At 40.7% G+C, this 17,146-nt stretch overlaps 1 protein-coding gene across 1 annotated transcript in view; it reads right to left on the bottom strand.

Moving 5' to 3' along the window:
* The window catches only part of grna (granulin a), a 36,551-nt gene that overhangs the window by 18,537 nt on the left and 868 nt on the right, over positions 1–17,146 (bottom strand). Inside the window, 11 exon segments of the mRNA XM_036590070.1 lie at positions 777–930; positions 1,269–1,412; positions 1,638–1,790; positions 2,570–2,667; positions 3,751–3,918; positions 4,009–4,159; positions 5,518–5,624; positions 9,104–9,188; positions 9,573–9,701; positions 12,037–12,174; positions 15,363–15,503. Of these exon segments, the coding sequence (XP_036445963.1) occupies positions 777–930; positions 1,269–1,412; positions 1,638–1,790; positions 2,570–2,667; positions 3,751–3,918; positions 4,009–4,159; positions 5,518–5,624; positions 9,104–9,188; positions 9,573–9,701; positions 12,037–12,174; positions 15,363–15,503 (1,468 nt within the window).

Below are 17,146 nucleotides of genomic sequence, written 5' to 3'. Positions count from 1 at the left end.
GCAGCTCCATAAAGTCATGGCTGGGTGAGTTTGGGAAGAACTTGACTGGCCCTCACAGAGCCCTGACCTCAACCCCATCCAACACCTTTGGGATGAACTAGAACAGAGATTGTGAGCCAGACCCTCTCGTCCAACATCAGTGTCTGACCTCACAAATGCTCTTCTGGATGAATGGGCAAAAATTCCCACAGAGACTCTCCAACATCTTGTAGAAGCTTCCCAGAAGAGTGGAAGTTGTTAGAGCTGAAAAGGGGGACCAACTCCATATTAATGCCTATGGACTTAGAATTAAACCCCTACATTGTATCATTAAAGCTCATGCAGGTGTAATGTGTAATGTGTAGGTGTCCCAGTTCCTTTGTCCTTATGGTTTTATATGCTATATATGTTAAATCGTAAATTTAAGGTGGACTGTCACAGTTCTTTGGGTGCAAATCAGCTGTTCCTCTCACTCTGCCTAGGTCTTATCTCTTTTATTTTACTGAGGCCTAGCTAGTCGGCCTTGATGTTGCATATATGTTAACACTTTCTTGTTTATTCATCTCACAATTATGCACAACCAAAGAATTGTAACTTCTATTAGTCAATGAATTGTAACAACACCCCACCTGGGGAATATAAAACCTTTGTAACGTTGGTCTGACTTTCGTACATCTCTGGGTATTTGCCAGGAGCTTCTTCCCAGTCCAGAGTTTTCAATAAATATATTCTTCTAAATATAATCTAAATATATAAATTTCTTCTGCAGTGGAAGCAGTGAGTTCTTCATGACGTACCTTTGGTCTTTGGAAGTGTCCGTCCTCTGATTGGTCGGCTGGGCTTCTTCTCCAGCCAGGGCTCAGAACCTGAGGGGTCCTCACATGTCCCAGCAGCGACGTTACACTTTTTCCCGTGAGGACAGCAGTGCACGAAGTCAGAACAGCACACGGCCTGTAATGAACACACAACACAACCTCACACACACTGAAGATTCACTGTGGACAGACTTTACTTCAGTTTGAACTGATGAAGAGGCTGAAACTTCTGAACAGATACTGAATAATTTATAGCAGATATTGAATCATTCATAGTAGATACTAAATAATAGATAGTCAAGAATTTATAGTACATGAATTACAACTCCTAAGATTAGTAGCTGAAATATGACCCTGTAGTTTAGGAGTTTATCAGCTGAGAGTGGGAAAAGACCCACAGTGTAATATAAGCTTTTATTTCAGCTGATAAACAGTGATGTGGAGAAAAGCGGTCCAGTAGTGAGACACAGGTACCTCAGGTAAAGGACAGCAGTCCCAATCTCCCTGAGCGTTCTTACAGCACGTTTGTCCATCAGAACAGCTCGCGGTGTCGTTGCAGGGAACATCAGCGCCTAAAGACACAAGAGGACGAGGCAGAGATCATTTAGATCCTGAGGTCTCATTTTAAGATGATCATATTTTCATTCAGTACAATGTGTTAAAGAGAAACTCCATCAACTTTTCAGCATTTCTGCAAAATTAAATGTTAAATGTTAAAGCAGGTCAGAATTACTTTTTAAAGTGTGGTGACAGGAACCAGACATCTGAAGAGTTACTACAGAAAGTTACTACATGAAATGGTTAAGAATACGTTGCCTGATTCCTGAGTTCTTCATGATGTACCTTTGGTTTCTGGAAGTTTCCGTCCTTGATTGGTCGGCTAGGCTTCTTCTCCAGCCAGGGCTCAGAACCTGAGGGGTCCTCACATGTCCCAGCAGCGACGTTACACTTTTTCCCGTGAGGACAGCAGTGCACGAAGTCAGAACAGCACACGGCCTGTAATGAACACACAACACAACCTCACACACACTGAAGATTCACTGTGGACAGATTTCACCTTAGTTTGAACTGATGAAGAGGCTGAAACTTCTGAATAGATACTGAATGATTCTAGTTATGGAATAATTTATAGTAGACACTGAATAATATTTAGTAGATACTGAATAAGTTATGGTAGTTACAGAATAATTCCTAATAGGTACTAAATAATTCATAGTGGATATGGAATTTTTTACAGTAGATCCTGAAAAATTCATAGTAGTTACTGAAAAATAAATAGTGAATAATTTATAGCATATAATAAATAAGATTAAGATTAAGATTAAAAGCTGAAAAATAAGCCTGTAGTTTGAGTTTATCAGCTGAGAGTGGGAAAAGACCCACAGTGTAATATAAGCTAAATAATTCATAGTAGATACTGAATAATTCAAAGTAGATACTGAATAATTCATAATAGATACTGAATAATCATAGTAGATACTGAATAATTCATAATAGATACTGAATAATTCATAGTAGATACTGAATAATACATAGTAGATACTGAAATAATACAAAGTAGATACTAAACTATAGTGGAAACTGAATCATTCATAGCAGATTCTACATAATTATCTATAATAATAACTCCTAAGATTAGTAGCTGAAATATGACCCTGTAGTTTAGGAGTTTATCAGCTGAGAGTGGGAAAAGACCCACAGTGTAATATAAGCTTTTATTTCAGCTGATAAACAGTGATGTGGAGAAAAGCGGTCCAGAAGTGAGACACAGGTACCTCAGGTAAAGGACAGCAGTCCCAATCTCCCTGAGCGTTCTTACAGCACGTTTGTCCATCATGACAGGCCACAGTGTCGTTACAGGGAACATCAGCACCTAAAGACACACAGAAAAAACATTTTTATTAACTGAGGATTTAATCTGAGCAACTGCATGTGAAAACGGTCAAAACAGAGTGAACTAAAGAAAAAGTTTGACACATCTACACCAAACACGTTGGGCGTGAAAGCGCCCTTAGAAACTTCTCCATCTCTGGCTAGATTCTGTCTGCATCACACACTCGCTGCTGTGTCTCAAGCTGATGATGTTTATTTCGTCTATTCGTCTCCATTAACATTCATATCCTTTATGATTTGAAAATGTTTGATATTTCTTATTCTTGTTATAAGTCAATATTTTTACACTTCTGCACTTTTTTTGCACAAATACTGTTTATTTGCTATTATTTTAATATGCTGGGGGAAAATAAAACGTAAACTATAGCCTGTGCAAAACTGATGGCACACTTTATATATTTTTTGTCCAATATGTTAAACTTAGCAAATAAAATATGCACTAAAAACTGCAGAAAAAAGCCATATTAAAGGGGAATTACACTGATTTTACAACATTTCTGCATAATTCAATCATTCAGTCGTTCAGAGTGGTTTGATGTGAAATGCCCTGTTCACAGTGGTGGTGATAGGAACCAGATGTCCACCTCTAAAAGCTCACAGAGAGAACAGCACTCACTGTGTTTGTGACCATTTTGAGAGAATGTTTTGGCTTAAAATGTGTTTTTTTATCCTTTCAAGATATATTTTTCAAGATACATGTAAAAAATTTCCGATTTACGTATTATTTGTCATTATAAACATTACATATTAAAACTCAGAAGACATGTGTAGGTTCACTGTTGGTTTCGCATAGTGATTAAAATGGCTATATTTGCATCACTGTAAAGAAATCTGAGTAGATATGTTTCTCTAGAACGGAGCATTTAACATCCGACCGCTGTGAATGGCTTTTTTTACGTCTTGATTGAATTATTAACAAGTTATTCCCAATTAATCCACGGAACCTTTAAATGGACAGAAAGTATTGGTCAAGCAGTCTATCAGGTAGGTCCTAATACTGGCCATGGCTAAGAAAGGGTTAAAAACCGTTAAGATTATTATTTATTCCATCAGTCCTGCTCACCCTTTGAAACAGCAGCGCTGACAGCAGCAGTCGTAGTCGTCGTCGTAGTCGGAGTCGTAGTTGGAGTCGTAGTTGGAGTCGTAGTTGGAGTCGTAGTAGCAGCAGTGCTCTGTGATGTTGTAGAGGTTTCCTGTTGTTTAGTGGTCATCTTTGGAGTCACTGCTTCAGCTGTAAGAGAGGAAAGTCAATTAATTGAGAAAAAAGGAAAAAGAGGTTTATTAACACTAAGGTACGGTGCACTGTGGGACAGCATCTCACGTTTGCGGTCCTCCCAGTCTGCTCTCAGCCGGGCAGGGAATTTGGCCCACATGGGCAGCTCCTGCTTGGTGGAGGTCACACATTTAGAGCTGTTCACATGACAGACGCTGTCTTCTGGACAACAGTGCACTTTATCTGCACAGCACACAGCCTGCAGAGGAAACGTATATTAAGTTGGGCCTAAACTACACAACTTTTAAAATCCTATCAGATTAAGAAAACAGACGGCATCACACACTTAACGTCCATCTACTGAGCACACTGCACTCTCAGAAATAAAGGTACTACACTGTCACTGGGGCAGCGCCCCTCTTGTCACTGGGGTGGAACCCTCAAGGGTTCATCTCAGTACCTTTAGTCAGGGAACATAACTGAACCATAATCCACTGAAATGATATGTTCTAAGCTGTACTGACTCCACACACCCCGTCTCGTCTCCAGGACTTTATTTTACTGTTCTGTTTTAAATCATTTGGTTATGAAAAGGTACAAAAACTTTTCACCTGGAAAAACTTATTTAAGGTTCACAATCAGACCTTAAAACCACTGTTGTACCTTAGAGAATATCATTTCAGCGGATTATAGTACAGTTATGTTCCCTGACTAAAGGTACTGAGATGTACTCTTGACGAAACCACCCCAGTGACAGTTTCTATCTTTTTTTTTCTGAGAGTGCAGAACTCGACTGCACAGCTAAAGAATGACTCGTTTCTCCTCTCATACTGCAAGATCATCCATGCCGTCGTTCACTTCCGATCAAGTTCCCAACCTGAAAAACTGCTTCAGATGTGAAAACTTGCCAGAAGTGGCAAATCATGCGTTTAACCCTTGTGTGGTGTTGATGTGTGTGTTACTCAGTGGTCTGGTGGACCCACCACATTATTGTTTTATTAAAATCAACACAGTCACAACAATTTCTGTAAAAATACCAGATGTTTAAAATATCACAAGTGTCCAGTGTAGGGTTCTCCTTTAGCAGCTGTAGCCAGTCAGCAGCCTGTCCATGTTGTCCACCCTCTCACACACACACACAGACACACACTAACAGCAGGCCATGTAGGAGGAGAACAGAGTGAAGGACACAGCACCTCCACACTTTTACTCCCCGCAGGTTCACCCAACACCACATGTGTAATATAAATGTGTGGGGGGTGAACAGAGTGAAGACACTGAAAATGTTCTTCACAGAAAATGAGCGAAGACCAAGAATCTGCGGTCTAAATAATAATAAATTGCCTCATTTTTTATTCTGGTGAACATTGAAAATGGGTCCCACAGACCCCAACACCACTCAAGGGTTATAATATAATATATAATAATAATAATCTTTATTTATAGAACACTTTTCATGCTGGTGGCAGCTCAAAGTGCTCTACAGAGAGGTGATAAAGCTTAACAGCAATAAATTATGAGTACTTATTTAAGATCATATAAGAAAATGACACAGATCAGATTAAAAAGATAAATTGCAAAGGGATGCAAAACGTTCTGCCTCAGTCTGACACCTACCCTGGGCATGGGGCAACAGCCCCACCCTCCGTCTGCAGTCTCACAGCACGAAGTCTGCACTGGGCACTCTGACACACCGTCAGCACACATAACAGCCCGGACAGGTTCTGCAGTCAGAGAGAGAGAGAGAGAGAGGAGAGAGAGAGAGAGAGAGAGAGAGAGAGAGATTCAGTAAACAAACTCACAAAACCACAGCTATTAAATCAAATAGCTCATAAATAGCTCATTAAAGTCTACTCGTAATATTTGTGTTACATGCTTATAATTCAGTTTAAAATCAGCATTTCCCCAACTCTCTTTATAACTTCGGCATAAACAGGCAGAGCTACTAAACTTCTGTAAGCTCAATAATCAGATATACACCGATCAGGCATAACATTATGACCTTGTTTCTACACTCATTGTCCATTTTATCAGCTCCACTTACTATATAGGTGCACTTTGTAGTTCTACAGTTACAGACTGTAGTCCATCTGTTTCTCTGCATACTTTGTTAGCCCCGTTTTACCCTGTTCTTCAGTGGTCAGGACCCCCATGGACCCTCACAGAGCAGCACAGAGCAGCGCTGCTGTGTCTGATCCACTTGTACAGCGCAACACACACTAACACACCACCACCACGTCAGTGTTACTGCAGTGCTGAGAATGATCCACCACCCAAACAGTACCTGCTCTGTGAGGGTCCATGGCTTATGTGCTTACACTAACGATGAATGATGCAGAAATGCAACAGTAATACTGAGTCACTGCTCGGGAGTTTACAATTAAAAGACCCAGCCATTCTGTGCTGAATCACATCACTATACATCACCTCTCTTCTCAATACATGCTGTGCAATATGTCATAACCTGCTACTGTAGTGACTCTCTCACTGTGCACTTTAGACTGTAAACACTGCTGCTACTCCTAGTTACGTTTATACTCACTGTGTTGCTTCTGCTTAATTTAAGTCTATTTTTATTTCTATTTTCGTTTCTGCCTAATATGCACTATGTGGACAAAAGTATGTGGACACCCCTCCTAATTATTAAGTTCAGGTGTTTCAGCCACACCCATTGGTAACAGGTGGATCAAGTTAAGCACATAGCCCTGCAGTCTCAATAGACAAACACTGGCAGTAGAATGAGTTGTACTGATGAGCTCAGTGACTTTAAACACAGCACTGTCATAGGATGCACACAAGCCTTAGGTCAAAATGCACAGTGACAAGTGTCGGATGGAGTGGTGTAAAGCGCCGCCACTGGACTCTGGAGCAGTGGAAACGGATTCTGTGGAGTGATGAATCACGCTTCTCTATCTGTCAGTCTGATGGACGAGTCTGGGTTTGGCGAATGCCAGGAGAACGTTACCTGCCTGACTGCACTGTGCCAGCTGTGAAGTTTGGTGGAGGAGGGATGATGATACAGGGCTGTTTTTCAGGGGTTGGTCTAGAACCCTTAGTTCCAGTGAAGGGAAATCTTAATGCTTCAGCAGAACAAGACATTTTGGACAATCGTTTGCTTCCAGCTTTGTGGGAACAGTTTGGGGAAGAACCTTTCCTGTTCCAGCATGACTGAGCCCCAGTGCACAAAGCAGCTCCATAAAGGCCTGGCTGGGTGAGTTTGGTGTGGAAGAACTTGACTGGCCCTCACAGAGCCCTGACCTCAACCCCATCAAACACCTTTGGGATGAACTAGAATGGAGACTGTGAGCCAGACCCTCTCGTCCAACATCAGTGTCTGACCTCACAAATGCTCTTCTGGATGAATGGACAGAAATTCCCACAGACTCTCCAACATCTTGTAGAAGCTTCCCAGAAGAGTGGAAGCTGTTAGAGCTGCAAAGGGGGACCAACTCCATATTAATACCTATGGATTTAGAATGGGACGTCATTGAAGCTCCTGTAGGTGTGATGTGTAGCTGTCCCAATACTTTCGTCCATATCACTCCATTGGCTGCCTGTTAAATTCCGTATAGATTACAAAATTCTTTTATTGACGTATAAAGCCCTACATGGGCTCGCTCCTGAGTACCTACAAGACCTTATTTCCCTTTACGAGCCACCACGATTACTCAGATCACAGAGTGCTGGCTTTTTAATAGTTCCCAGAATTCAGAAGGTTTCATCTGGGGGAAGAGCCTTTTCTTATAAAGCCCCCAAACTCTGGAATGATCTTCCAGAAAATGTTCGGGACTCAGACTCAGTCGCAATATTCAAATCTAGGCTGAAAACTCATTTGTTTAGTTTAGCTTTTGGTAGCTAATGTTTCCCCTTGGATAAAGGCAGCAGATCCAGGGGTCCATGGACGCAGGGAATTATAGTAAACTGAGACGCTGGTGCTGTCGTCCCGCCGCTCACATGCGATCACTCAGGTTTGTGGACGGTGGAGCGGAGGAATGCCAGATTGTTTCAGGGTGCTCCCGTGTCTGTGTGCCCTTTTGGTTCTCTCCTTTTAGTTAAGCTGCTATAGTCAGATCTGCCGGAGTCGTTAGCCACACTCTGGAAATGTTTTACATACTACTATACATACACCCATACAGAAATAAACTAACTCCATTTCCCTACCTTTCTTCCGAGAAAACGACTGCTCACCTGTCCGGCCGGACACTGCTGGATGATTGTTTGTAGAGCTCTCCGGCTACCCGCTTCAGACCAGTTACCCACAACCCAGTCACCGCCACCTGCCTTGGACTGGCTGCCCACTCTACACTGAAGTCTCCTAACTATTACTACTATTACTATTAATATTAGTAGAATAATAATTTTGTACGTAGTTTGACCAGAGGAGGATGGGTCCCCCCATGTGAGCCTTGGTTCCTCCCAAGGTTTCTTCCTCAACTGAGGGAGTTTTTCCTGGCTTGCTCACCTGGAGGATTTACATTTCATGTTGAAACTTTGTTCTAAACGGATTTCTGTGAAGCTGCTTTGTGACAACATCAGTTGTAAAAAGCGCTAAACAAATAAATTTGATTTGATTTGATTTGATAGTGTATGTAAGTTTATGTGCAGTTACATGTCTTGCTACTGTAACACTGCAATTTCCCTTCAGGATCAATATAAGTTTTATTTATCTGTTTATCATTCTACTTCCTCTCAGAGTTTACCATCGTCATGGTCTACATTCCACCCGGCGCTAATGCGAGGGAAGTGCTGAACAAACTCTATGGTCCTTACAGACTGCGCACCCTGCCCCCACCGGACTGCTCGGATCACATCTCTATTACGTTAATTCCAGCATACAAACCTCTGCTCAAGCACGCCAAGCCTGTTCCGAAACAGGTGAGGTCTTGATCTGAAAGGGGTGAGTAATCAGTTGTGTAGTGGTGGTTAGAATACACTGATCGTCATTTGTATTTATCGTTTTGTGCATGTATCGTCCTTTATGTCTCCTGTAATGTGATGCCGCTTTGTGATGCCACAAGACTTGACTTGACATGAATAATTCAAAGTACGCACAGAGTATTTCATAGTGTTTACCGAATAGTCAGTGCAGTTTATTGCAGGTGAAATATTTTCCTTTCAGCCTTTGAATACTGGCCATTTCTGATAGTGGAGAAACACTGTATAACGGCTTATAAATATAAGGATGTATGTCTGTTTTCCTCACCTTTCTTCTTGACGCAGGAGGTGCTGTCCACAGTGCACTCGTGATCGTTCGGACAGCAGTGTTTTCCGTCCATGCAGACGATGCCCTGGAAACAGAAAATCCATCAAAATCTGCCATTTGGCCTTCCTGCATAAACTGCTGCCAGACCACTTCCTAAATCAGTGTGTTTAACCCTGACACAACCTATTCTGCAAATTTTCTGCACACAGTTCCTTTAGATTCAATTACTAATTATAAGAAAATAGTAATTGTGGCAGTAAAGGTGTAAACAGTTTGGAAAGTTTCCAGTTGTAAAGTCGGGGAACTTAATAAACTCATCATTATGAATTAATTCTAGAGTGTAATAAATTTTCTGGTTCTCTGAACTACTTGTTACTTTCTACTGAGTGTATGTTTATTTATATTTATTCTAAAGTTATATAGTGTTTTTTACAGAGTAAGGAACATGCTTGTTACTGAGAAAACGTACTTGTGTGACAGGACAGCAGCTGTATCTTTCAAACAGCTTCAGACAGGAGAACTCGGCTGGGCAGGAGGTATTATCAGGGCAGATGATGTTATCCTTGCTGGCCACAGAAGAGCTGATCATTCTGAATGACTGAGAGAATATAAGACTTTATCAAGCTCAATACTTAGCGAGTAGTCATAAAGCTGCACTATGTAGGTTTTGGGGATTTGGAGACCCCTCTGGTGGAAATATGTAATTGCGTGTGAAAGAAAATTTTGTAACATGGGTTGCGCTTTGGCCCCCTTCCCCGAGCGGATGAATCTAATGATTGAAGGAGAATCCAAAGAGAACTCAGTCTAAACTTGGTGAAGGACGCGTCGTCTGAGGGTGTGAGTGAGTAACTAACCAGTGTCATCACATCTTCAGGGCAGACAGACAGACATACACATTCACACCTAGGGGCAATTCAGTATATCCAATTGGCCTGACTGCATGTCGTTGGACTGTGGGAGGAAACCGGAGAACCCAAAGGAAACCCATGCAGACACGGGGAGAACATGCAAACTCCACACAGTAAGGAGTCGAACCGAATCGAACCCAGGCTGTGAGGCGACAGCACTACCCACCGCGCTGACTGTTGAGTCAGTTTAATTGATTAGGTTCTTCTATAAAATTATACTACGCATATAATACGCAAGCTTTAGAACTTGAGTTCTCATACAGACCCTCAAGTTTGAAGTGACAGTTCAGCTAAAAATCAAATTTACCCTTGTCCCAAATGCAGTTCATCAGCTAAGACATGTTTGGCATCTAAAGTTTGCTTAATTGGTTTTTCATTGTAGCTATGGGGCTAACGTAGCTTACATCTTAACAATTAGCATTGTGCTAACTGCTAAAGCCGCAGTCACACTGAACTGTCACCTCGCTACTTTTGCTAGGGTGGAGCCTAGTATGGGCGATCCTGATGTAATGCTCGGAGGGAAAGTACAGTTTGTCAAAATGAACAGCCAACTGCCCCGTAAATTCACTTCTCTTTTCCCAGTCAAGTGCAAAGCTAATCTAAAACAGACTTGTTTACATAGTTTCTGACACTTAATAAGATTTCTGGACAAAACAATGCTTTGCACAAAGCCAATAAGTCCCATTCAGGTCTGCTAATGCCTGCCTTACACTAAACACCTTTTCAAGCGATTTCACTGCAACAGACAATTTACCAACGTTGGAATAAAATCACGAGAGTCCTGCTAGAGTTGCGTCACACTCGCGTCATCTCGTCATGCTTAATATTAGCGTAAGTCTTGGCTCATGCCAGTAGTGATGTGGCAGGGGCGGCGTGGGAGTGAGCAGGCGAGGACCAAGCATGCGGCACGACAGACAGACAGAGAAATCTCTGTAAAAAAAAGGCAAATCTGCTCTATTTTAATACATAATCACATTAAACTAAAAATTCACGTTGCTTCACTAGGCGCGGCCCTCCAAAGGGTAAACAATCATGACTGCCAACGAAGCGGGGGGTCCGTTTCATCTTCACCAGCATCACAGGAGCGATCATGACTCTTCACTGACTGACAGCTGGACTCATCACCCAGAATGTGTTCGATTTCACCGTAAAAAGGGCGCGGTCACTTCTTTGGTTCACATCCTCGGATTCCTTAAACGTCACTTTCAGTCTTTTAACTGTTCTTTGACGCTGCAGCCTCGTTCTCCTACAGCCACGTTCGGACATTTCTCTCAAAATCTCTTCGAACACGGAGGGGTTTGATGAGTCTCTTCTAGTTTTTTAGTACAGAAACATCAGCCTACATGTTTATGAGTCTCAGCAGCGCGAAATTATGACGAATGTGGAGCTGGATTGATGTTAAAGTCGCATGAATTCTGATCTGGCTGTTCAGACTGGGTCGCATTGCCGCAGATCGGATACGTGTTGGATTTCAGTACCACATATGAAAGCGTCTCAAATCGGAACTGAAAATGTCAGATTCAGTGTGTTTATCTGTTCACACTGACACACAGACACATCTGTGTCACGTATTTAAGAAAATATCAGATTCTACCTGCTTTTACCTGCTCTGTGTGAACAAAGCCTTGGTGTTGGTTAGTATACTTTTTCTCTGCCGTAAAGTGACGCAGCCAAACATCAGAAGGCATTTGGAGGTGACAAAAGTCCCTACACTGTGATCAAAAATTATGGAAACGTAAGAATTTTGTCTTTTGAATGATGTGGATTGTGTTTAATGTGCCATGAAATAAGCTAAAACGGGTCCATTTTGACCTCAGATTGACTTTAAGTTGGAAAGGAGTGAGAACTAACTTTCCAACTGCTTTGTTAACAGATAACAAGACTACACAACCGCATTTCTGAACCATATAAAACAGTGCAGTATGAAGTGAAAGCAGCCAAAGAGGAAGAGAAAGAAGAAACCGTGTAGTCGGATTGAGTTGATGCTGCAGTACATCACTGTCTGTGGTTTGATTTCGGTCTTACTTTAGCGAGGTCAGTCTTTTTGGCAGATATCCTCTCAGTCCAGGGCAGCGAGTGAGTCGAGTTTGTACACTTGGATTCTGCTGTTTGGCACAACATCCCCTCAGGACAGCAGTGCAGGTGGTCCTCACAACACTCTCCCTGCACACATGCACACATCTATGAGTGATCTCAACCAGTGACGATGCCTTAAAAGCAATTTTTATTGTTTTATAATTTTAAATTATAACCTGCTTCAAGAGCAGCTTTTCTCCTACTGCTGTAGGGTCACTAAACTCTTCTGATAAGTGTAAATAGAGTCGGACTGTAAGATTTCCAGCCTTTAGAATCCACAGATGAAATTACTGTGCAATTTTTCATGATTCTCCTGTATTAAGTCTTGTATATTGTGTACTGCACATGTATTACACTGTATGTTTATGTGTATTGTGCTACAACAGAGTTGAATTACATCTTATTGCACCGGATACAATTACCACCAACATATCTTGTGACAATAAAAAGAATCAATCAATTGTTTGGCTGCGAGAGGCGCTACAGTCATATGCATAAGTTTTTACACCTCTGGTTGGTCAAATTACGTGTTTTTCTTGATTTCTATGTGAAAATAAGTTAACACATCTTCTACTAATATTATTATTATTATTATTATTATTATTATATTACATTCATGCTAAGTGGAGCTGATACAATAGATGACGTGTGCAGATTCAAGCTAGGTGGACCTAATAAAGTGTGTAAAAACATTATTATTTATAATATGCAGGTCTCATCTTGCCTATACTTCATGTAAATCCAACAAGTTACAATTATAATGCATAATAATAAACACTTAGGAGGTGTTTATTTTAGTAATGCGTGCAAAATCTAATGATCAAGAATAAAATATCTGAAAAAGCTTCATAAAGCCTGTTTGTAGGTGAACATATAACTGTGACTATAATAACTGTAAGTATAGCTGCGCTGTATAAAACAGTGCATTTTAGAGTAGATATTCCAGCTACTTTCTATGATTCTACAGACAAACTACTGTAATTCCTATTTACAGAACAATGCAGAACTATATCCATTTTACCATCTTGGCTGCAAATATGTCTCAGTATGTGCTAAAGTACTAGTATAGGCTAAACATATAAACGAAAACACTGACTTGCTTTGCTCTGCTTTAAGCTTTAGCTCAGCTTTTCTCGCATCTCCAGCAGGAAACTTCAGCAAAAGTAGAATGAGGCTGAAGTCGCTTCTCATTTACCAGCTTCTCGTTCAAATTTTCCTGTTGCACCTTAAATGGTGCCTGAGGTGGCAGAATGTAACTGCGGCACCATTTAAGGTGGAACGGGACAATTCAAATGAAAAACTGACTTCAGTTTTGCGAGTGTTCGTCAGTTTCTCGTTGCAGATTAAACGTATCAGGAAACCAGCTGGAGTGATTATAAACACAAATAAGTCCATTCATTAACTCCAGAGTTTAAGACCATTTATTGTTAAACTGTGTTGAACGATCAGCAGAGCTTTATTTTACTGTAAAGGAGGATTATTTTATTTTCACCTACAAATCTAATTCTGCTGTGGAGCCACAACAGGACAGTAACAGAGCTGCATGTTGCCGACCCCTGGTCTAAGGAATACAGTAGATGACATCAGCTTTTCAGCTGTAATTGTTCACCTATTATTGACTTTGTAAAGCCCATAACTCGTCCCATTGAAAATAATATTATTTTACAGTTTATAGACAATCATAGAGGAAAAAAAAGTCACACAAGCCAATTACAAGCCAGGAGAAGCCAAGTGTGGTCTATCACACTTTCTTGATAACTCACTTTCCCTACATTTTGAATAGCAAAGCAAGTCAACGTGTAAGACAGTGTAGTAGCGCAGGGCGGAAAGCCTTATCAGCTCCTGTGAACATACGTGGACGTGTGCAGGAAGGACAGGTAATTACAACATATCTGATCCTTAGCTGAACTTATCTGACCACAGTTTACTCTGTCCCTTTGTGTCCACTCCACTACGGCTGTGCATTTCATGAATATATGACCACTTATCTGAGCTACTCCCTACTACATGGTGAGCAAAAGTAGCTTGCGCCCATCTGAGCTGCACCAAATCTATGTTTATGGCATTGTAATATGCTGCTATTCATATTACTGCCAATAGAATGTCCTGCACTTGCAGTCTGTTAAAGGGATAATCCTCCAACTTCTCAAATGTTTCGCATAATTTAATGGTTAAGATGTAAACAGAGTCGTTCAGAGTGGTTTGGTGTGAAACGCTCTGCTCTAGAGGAACTTACAGAGTCAGAACTGTTCACAGTGGTGGTGATAGGAACCAGACGTCCACCTCTAAAAGCTCCCTCACAGCAAGTCATTACAGGAAATAGTTATGAATACGCTGCCTGATGACTGAGACAGTGATATATAATACTTTTGCTTTTGCTTTAAGGTTTAGGTTTTGTGCTTTAAATACATTCATAGAGGAGAAGTACAGGCTATTTTACCATTAGTATTCAGTATATAAACTCAGAAGGCGCGTGTAGGTTCACTGGAGGTTTTGGATAGTATATATAATGGCTATATTTGTGTTGTAGATGCTGCAACCCGTTTCTCATCACCACCACTGTAAAAAAAATCAGAGTCTCTACAGAAAAGAGGTTTTTTTGCTATATTTTGACCTTAAAGTTCAGTGAAAAGGGCTTCATCTGTAAAGTGTTAATATTATACTCCTCTTTTCTCAACTTAAAATGCTGTATTTTGATTCCTTGAGGTCAGCCAGTAAACCTTGGGGGTAGATATAAGTCATATGCAAAAGTTTTGGCACCCCTGGTCAATTTGTTTATTAATTTTGATGATTTTCTACACGAACATCAGTACACATCCTCTACAGAGCGCACAGTTGTCTCCATTTTAATGCACGATTATTGTTTATTTGTTAAATGCGTCACATTGGAAAAGAAAAATAAAACATAATATGTGTGTTTTACCTATTCCAATATTTCAAACTCAGCAAATGAATAGAAATTGTGCAGAAAAATGCCATAATTTGAGTTTGAGTGAGTTAAATTTCACTCAGAAAATTAATAAAACGTGTCTTTTGGCTGGGGGTGTTTTTACTTTTGCATATGAATGTATGTGAACTGTACTTTAGGAAGGAGAACCTGACCCCTACGTTACTTCTTCTTTCTGACAGTGCTATCTTTTGCTTTCTACCGATTCTATCACTCTAGATATATATTCAAAATATATAACAATGTATTCCATTTACATCTTGATACAACAGTATATATCATTTCCAAAGGTGTCTATAATATGATGATCGTCCTGTGGTCGACTGACCTGATGGAAGGGGCAGCAGTTGTATTCTCCAGAGGACTGGACCTGGCAACACGTCTGCTGGTCCCCACACAGCTGCTGACTGGGACACTTTGAGCCGGCCACCAGGCTCAGCAAGGCCAAGCCTAACGTTAACCTCAGCATCTGCTCAAAGACAAAGAGGATGTTCAAGAAATATGAAAATGAGTTTTTTTGTTTGTTTTTAAATAGCACAGTGAAAATTCCCTTTTCAGGACAGTTCAAACCGCATCAGCCTGCCTTCCCTTATTTTGGGAGATTCACTTCCTCAAAGTTCTCAAATCACATGATTCAGAAGGATTTCAGTGTCGCCATTGTCCACATTCACTTTACTCCCTTAAAACACTTCTGCACTGCGCTTTCACTTCAGCCCCACCCAACCACACTTTTTTTAATGTGGAAAAAAACAGCTTTCATATCTCTTTATACAGGAGTGGTCTGATGGTGGCAGGGACACAGAGGTCGGTCTGATAAAAAGCTGATTCCTCTTTGCTTTGTGCCAAGCCTGCACACAATTATGAGGAAGATGAGTTCCTCCAGCAACCAGGAACTGGCTGTTTTTTGTCTGTTCCAACTTATTATAACTCAGAAAAACGAAACAGCATACTGTGAAAATATGAAGTATCATGATCAGTTGTATATCAGGCACACAGGTACCCACACGCCAAATACTGACCTATAGTGTTTATCCCAAGACATCTCAAGTCAGAGAGAAGAAAAACCTCACATTTCACGGAGCACAATCTGATTGGTCAACCCCATGAGTTATAAACAATTCTGACTGGTTCATTTCCATCTATTTCTATAGAAACCACCATAGGTTACCATCACGTTTGAGTCTCCTGCAGACAGTCAGAAACATAGCAGAGCAGTATACGCTTAAAAACGATGGTTCTTCAAGGGTTCCTTAGTAAAGACAATGGTTTTGTACAGAACCATTTAGCATGCTTAAGTGGCTCTTTGCATGGTGAAATGGTTCTTCAAACTGAAGAAGAATGTGTTGCATATGATCCTATATAGCACCAAAAAAAGCGGTTTTCTATTGTTACAAGCTTGACATCATAAACAATAGCAGAACCCTTTTTAGTTCTATATAGAAACATATGCAACATAATCTTCTTCAATCTGAAGAACAATTTTACCATGCAAAGAACAATTTAAGCATAGAAATGGTTCTCTGAGTGTTCATGGTTCCATATGGAAGCATTGTCTTCACTAAAGAACCCTCTGAGGAACCGTCTTTGTTAAGGGTGTAGCGCAACACTATTGCCAGCTCTGTGAAGTTAGCAGTGTCTCCGCACTGTTTATGTAGTGTCCATCCAATAATACATGGTAGAGCGAGGCAAGAACAGAGAAGGTGTGTAAGTGAGCTCACACATCTCTGACTTGCTGTGACAAACATGCCTACACTTGTGTTGTACAGTGAACTGTCCACATTACAAATAAATAACTGCGTTTCTGTGTTTCAGGATGTTAAAAAAAAAATTAAAATTTGAAATATGAAATATGAAGTATGAAATATATCACTGTTGTCGGAAAACAAAACCTCCAAAATGGTAACTTTACAGGAGAAGGAAAAAACATACATTACTTTTAATGTAAGTCAGTGGAAGCAGAATTTTTTCCAGTTAATTCTGGGCCGTTTCTTTTGGTCCATTCATCATGAAATTAGCATACAATGTAAAGGGCAACAGGCATTTTCAAATTACAGCAAAAACTGAAAAATGTCGAAAATGGAGTCACAAAGTTTTGTTCTGACAGCACTGATA

Source organism: Colossoma macropomum, unplaced genomic scaffold (genome assembly GCF_904425465.1).
Source record: "Colossoma macropomum unplaced genomic scaffold, Colossoma_macropomum, whole genome shotgun sequence".
In the NCBI taxonomy this organism is placed as follows: domain Eukaryota; kingdom Metazoa; phylum Chordata; class Actinopteri; order Characiformes; family Serrasalmidae; genus Colossoma; species Colossoma macropomum.
This window is presented reverse-complemented; position numbering and strand designations above follow the sequence as displayed.